This window comes from Raphanus sativus, chromosome 1 (assembly GCF_000801105.2).
Source record: "Raphanus sativus cultivar WK10039 chromosome 1, ASM80110v3, whole genome shotgun sequence".
Classification (NCBI taxonomy): domain Eukaryota; kingdom Viridiplantae; phylum Streptophyta; class Magnoliopsida; order Brassicales; family Brassicaceae; genus Raphanus; species Raphanus sativus.
In genome coordinates this window covers 15324306-15329842 of record NC_079511.1, presented here as the reverse complement: position 1 = coordinate 15329842, position 5537 = coordinate 15324306, and the positions used below count along the sequence as shown (strand labels likewise).

At 36.0% G+C, this 5537-nt stretch overlaps 1 protein-coding gene across 1 annotated transcript; it reads left to right on the top strand.

Annotated features, from left to right (window-relative positions):
* Positions 1-327: 327 nt before the first annotated feature.
* LOC108813240 (polyadenylate-binding protein-interacting protein 11) lies at positions 328-2618 on the top strand. The gene is made up of 10 exons (XM_018585738.2): positions 328-920; positions 1003-1110; positions 1200-1244; positions 1333-1405; positions 1498-1610; positions 1693-1752; positions 1837-1884; positions 1964-2032; positions 2111-2172; positions 2269-2618. The coding sequence occupies exons 1-10, from the start codon at positions 525-527 to the stop codon at positions 2324-2326; spliced, it is 1032 nt and encodes a 343-aa protein (XP_018441240.1). The 5' UTR covers positions 328-524; the 3' UTR covers positions 2327-2618.
* The last annotated feature ends 2919 nt before the right edge of the window (positions 2619-5537 follow it).

Here is a 5537-nt window from a genome sequence, read left to right as displayed (position 1 = left end):
TTAATCATCAATTAGGCTAGTGTTATTATACTTTTCTAGTCTTCAGACTCTGTTTCAATAGCTTTAGGTGATCACATTAAATCGTTTTTTTACCAAAGTCAAAAGTTAAAAAAAAAAGAGAAAAAAAAAACAACTTGAAGAATTTATTCTTAATCATAATAAAAATGGTTTTGAGGTCCCTACAATCTAGCTGAGGTCCAAAAAATTGACTGGGAAAAAGAGCCAGACATAATGAGAGTGATCTCTCTCACTCCGGTACGCTTTTTCACTGCGGTAACAAAAAAAGAAAGAAAAAATAGTTTGTCAACAAATCCTTACTTAATCACAATGATCAAACACATTTATTAACAACAATCCTCTGGTAATAACTCAATCTCTCTCTCTCTCTTCTCTCTCTTTCTTTTTCTCCTCCTCCTTGGAGAGAGCACCATATGCTGATTCCTCTCCTTCTCTTCCTCGAATCGTGAACCCATCCTCCAAAATTTCAGATTTTGATCTCTGGGTACTCTAGATATCCTTCGATCATGGCGGTTGTTGAGAGTGCTGGAGTTGCTGCTGCAGATTCAGGAGCCGTCGTGGTCCAGCCGCCGCCCACAAGTCAAGATTCCGGCGATCAGAGCCATCAGTCACCAAGGATCGAGCTTGGCGATCAGGAAGGTCTGTACAGTAGCAAGATCGGATCCCACGAGGCGAGATCGGAGGGATCAGACGGTGGGGAGAGCTACAAACGTGAGATGAGGGAGCTCCAGGAGCTTTTCTCTAAGCTCAATCCCATGGCTGCTGAGTTCGTCCCTCCCTCCCTCACTAAACAACAAGCCGGTGGTGGTTTCTTCCCCTCCTCTCCTGCCTCCTTTTTCCCTAACAATGGCTTTCCTCCTCCCGGAAATGTCCCCCTCGAAGTCAACGGCGGGTTCCGACGGGTAAGACACGTGTTTAGTTTCAAAAGAGTTAAATCTTTTTTTTTGTTGTTTCTTGAAACGGAATCGTTTTGATTTGTTGTAGAAGAAGAGCTTTGGTCAAGGGAAACGGAGGATGAATGCTCGAACAAGCATGGCTCAGCGAGAAGATGTCATCCGAAGAACCGTCTATGTCTCTGATCTCGATCAACAGGTTTGCTAAAAAAAAAATCATACCTTTTCTGTGATTGTCCTCTACACTTTTTTTTTCATATTTTTCTTGTGTTTTTTGGTTCTTGTTAGGTCACTGAAGAGCAGCTTGCTGGTTTGTTTGTTAGCTGTGGACAGGTTTAACTCTCTCTTTTAGAAAAAAAAAAAAAAAAAAAAACTCAATCTTTGGGGTTTGTGTGTTTAATGTGTGTTTGGTTATAAGCAGGTTGTTGATTGCCGCATATGTGGTGACCCAAACTCTGTACTTCGCTTTGCTTTCATTGAATTCACTGATGAAGGTTTTTCATTTCATTTTTATTTTTTTTTGGAGTTATACTATTAAAGTAGTCGATCTGGTTTTAAGTTATGTGGTATTTGTTGTTTGTTATAGAGGGTGCGATGACTGCTCTGAATCTATCGGGGACTATGTTGGGATTCTATCCTGTGAAAGTCCTGCCATCTAAAACAGCTATTGCACCTGTTAACCCTACTTTCTTGCCCAGGGTAAATGGTTTTTCTTTTAGTCTCTCACGTTTTGATACTCAGAAAATGATTTGTTCTCTTCTTGTTGTTGTTGTTGTTGCAGACTGAAGATGAACGAGAGATGTGTGCAAGAACTATCTATTGCACTAACATTGACAAGAAGGTGACTCTCGAGAATTGCTTCTTCAAGCTTTAACTCATGAAAGTGTCTCCCTTTCACACATGTTTCTTTTTAAAATATATACAGGTGACTCAATCAGACGTGAAGATCTTTTTTGAATCATTCTGTGGAGAGGTGAACAACTCTTGATCTTTTACTTTTGTTTGTTCTTAAGAGGGAAAATAAGTAATTAGATGTTTTTTGTTGATAACAGGTTTTCCGTCTGAGGCTACTTGGAGATTATCAACACTCAACTCGTATTGCTTTTGTAGAGTTCGTGATGGTAAGCACATTAATTATGCTCCCTACTCTTCCTGTAGACTTTCTTGATGAGTAGTATATCTTTGTTTCTTTACAACAGGCAGAAAGCGCGATAGCAGCTCTCAACTGCAGTGGAGTTGTTCTAGGTTCTTTACCGATAAGGTTAGAGATAAAGACAGAACCAATCTCTTAATATATACTTATCTCGAGACCTTTTGTTTCGTTGTTGGTAATGGTTTGTTTGTTTTCTTTTATCAGGGTCAGTCCTTCGAAGACACCTGTTCGTCCCAGATCACCGAGGCATCCAATGCATTGATCTTAGCTTTACACGTTTCCACATATGTCTCTCTCTATATATATATATGTGTGCGTGTGTCTCGCTCTCTCCTGCGAAACAGCATACACAGACATGTAAAGATGTTTGTTTGCATCTCTTGTTTTGAGAGTGTAACTCTGGGATCTGATGATGCTTCTTACCTTTACCTTTTGTCTTGCCTTTGAGAGTTTTCGATGTCACTCTTTTAATGTGAAAGAGCCTTGAACCATATCAAAGAGCACTCTTTCCTCACAAGTTAGTTTGTGGAAATTTTATTTTTCTTACCGTTTAATTGTTTCGATAAAGTAAAAGATATACTATGGCAACAGTTTGGTGGTGTTTTCTTTTGGGGCGGGGGGGGGGGTCAAATTTTGGTGGTGTTCTTTTGTTTGAACATGAGCGGTTGTTGAGCTGAATAATAATGGAGACCAAACCGGTTAACTTAACCGGTTTTGTACAGGTTTTTTCGCTAAAAGTCAACTTTAAGAAATTCCAAGAAATTATAAAAAGAAAGTCTTTGTGGTTTTTCTCTGAATTTATGACGTCAAGAAGATATGAAATGCAGTCTAGGTTCAACGGTTTCTCAATGTTTTGTACATTTCGAGACTGCTCTGTGATTTTCTTTTGATTTTTCTTTTTTTATATTTCAAGCATCCATCCAAATATTATTGATACACAGATACAACGTGTTTTAAAGTTGTGACTTGTGATGCGACTCTGAACCACCTACTCAGGTCCAAAACAATATTGAAAATCCAATTTCATTAATTTATTCATATTTCTTATTTCCCTAATGTTTTTTTAGGGTGAATTTTATCAATAATCATAAGAGCCCCAAAATGAAGAATATAGCTATAGTAAAATGGAGGTATGGGATGTGACAATTAGAGCCAAATCATGACCATTTTAACTTTGCATTCGTGTGCGTGTGAGATAAAAAGAATGACACAGTTCGATTCACGTATGAAAGTGTATTATATGATAATCAATACTATACTATAATATATATGATATGGTATAGACACCGCAAAAGCTAAAGAAAAAATTACACAATATCCAACACTATACAATAATTTATCCCATACTATTACACATATCATATAGTATAGACAAAGACAAACAAACACAAATCCATATTCCCCAAACTCAAATCTTAAACCCTAAACTCAAATACTAAACGCTAAACCTAAACCGTAAACCCAAACCATATACCTTAAACCCAATTCCATATACCCTAAACTCAATTCCATATACCCTAAACTCAAATTCTAAAGCATAAACCCAAATACTAAACCCAAACCCCAAACCCTAAACCCAAAACCCAAACTATATATCCTAAACCCAAACTCTAAACCCAAAATCTAAACTCTAAACCTATACCATAATTTCTTCTATACTATTTACAAATATCATATAGTATAGGCAAATACAAACAAACAAACACAAATCTATATACCCTAAACCCTAAACCCTAAACCCAAACCATAGTACCTAAACCCAAACCCTAAAACCCCTAAACCCAAACTCTAAACCCTAAACCCAAACCGTAAACCCTTAACCCAAACCCTAAACCTAAATTGTAAAACCAAACCATCACCCATAACGGAGCTACCTAGACCCTAAACTTGAAGGTCTAAACTCTAAACCCAAACCGTATACCCTAAACCCAAACTTTAAACCTAAATTCTTAATCTAAACTGTAGATCCTAACGGAGTTACCTAAACCGTAAATCCTAAACCCTAAATCCAAATCCTAAACCCTAAACTCAAATCCTAAACCCTAAACCCAAACCATATACCCTAAACCCAAACTCTAAACCCAAATCTTAAACCTTAAACTCATACTATAGTTTGTTCTATACTATTTACAAATGTTATATAGTATAGGTAAAGACAAACAAACAAACACAAATCCATATACCCTAAACCCAAAACCTAAACTCTAAATTCAAATCCTAAACCCTAAACCCAAACAATATACCCTAAACCCAACCTCTAAACCCAAATTCTAGACCATAAACCCTAAATCCAAACATTAGTGAAAATGAAAATGTATGGGACCACATAGGAATTAGTTATCTAAACTGAGATTCCGCCAACATCTCTTGTTGAGAATCTGAGAGCTGTACTTTTACAATCTCAATCACATGGAACATTAGACTAAACAAAAATAAATCGTTCATTTTGTACTGAACCATACATAACTTTAGAAATAGTACACAAGTTGATGAAATAGGGTTGACGAGTGTGTTATCTGCTGGTAGAAGAACCACATGAAACTACTTCGAACCATAATGAGATCCAAATTGGCACACCTGTATATAGCACAAGCATTGCTACGAAAGATAACTCTGCATATAAATCATTTATCATATTATCCCCTTCCTATACTATATACATTTTATTATATAGTATATAAACCTCAGTTACTTCATACATCAATTTATCCTCCTTCTTCCCACACGGACTCAGAAAGTTGTGTAGTGAAATAAACGCCTAAAACGCAGACAGATACATTGGCATTGACATAATATATAACAAACATGCAAGTCTAAAGATAAATAGATCCAAGGAGGGGAGGGGAAGGGGAAGGAGGAGGAAACTCTAAGAAACTATTTCTATTCTATGTTTATCAAATAGAATAGTACAACAAAACGTGTACTGTTTATCTTCTCTGATGGTTCTGCGTATTCTCTATTTCTTAATCTACATGGTTGGATGACTTCGAAAATGCTGAGATAAACTACTATGCTCTTCAATCTAACATGACTTACTTTGATTCCTTAGTTCTGATAGGAAATTGGGATGAGATCCTTTGCAAAATTCGTCGCGAAACTAAACGATTACGTGATTAAAAAAAAATATAGAAAGAAGAAGCGCGTGTGTAAGTTGGTGATATATGAGGGTACTTCTGTATATATTGTAGAAAATACATGGTATATCATAGCATATGTCTTATAATGGTTATAGGGTTACTTTTTTTTCAATAATGGTTATGTCTCCAAATTTTCCTTTTCTTTATGTATAATGGAATCAATATTAAATCAACCGGTCACCAACATAAGTAATAATAATCCGGTCAATATTTATAAGGTCTTGTTTGGTAAATTATTGGTATGACAATTACACTTTTTATTATTTAATCAACAATTACTTGAAAACATTTAGAATAGTATTTAGAAAACGCAAATATTTTCCAAAATACTCTTTA

What these genes read in the sequence shown, in the direction of transcription:
- LOC108813240 (XM_018585738.2), top strand. Translation starts at nt 525, where the DNA reads ATGGCGGTTGTTGAGAGTGCTGGAGTTGCTGCTGCAGATTCAGGAGCC. An exon ending in TCAACGGCGGGTTCCGACGG is followed by an intron (nt 921 to 1,002) that starts GTAAGACACGTG and finishes GATTTGTTGTAG; the next exon opens with AAGAAGAGCTTTGGTCAAGG. An exon ending in TCTCTGATCTCGATCAACAG is followed by an intron (nt 1,111 to 1,199) that starts GTTTGCTAAAAA and finishes GGTTCTTGTTAG; the next exon opens with GTCACTGAAGAGCAGCTTGC.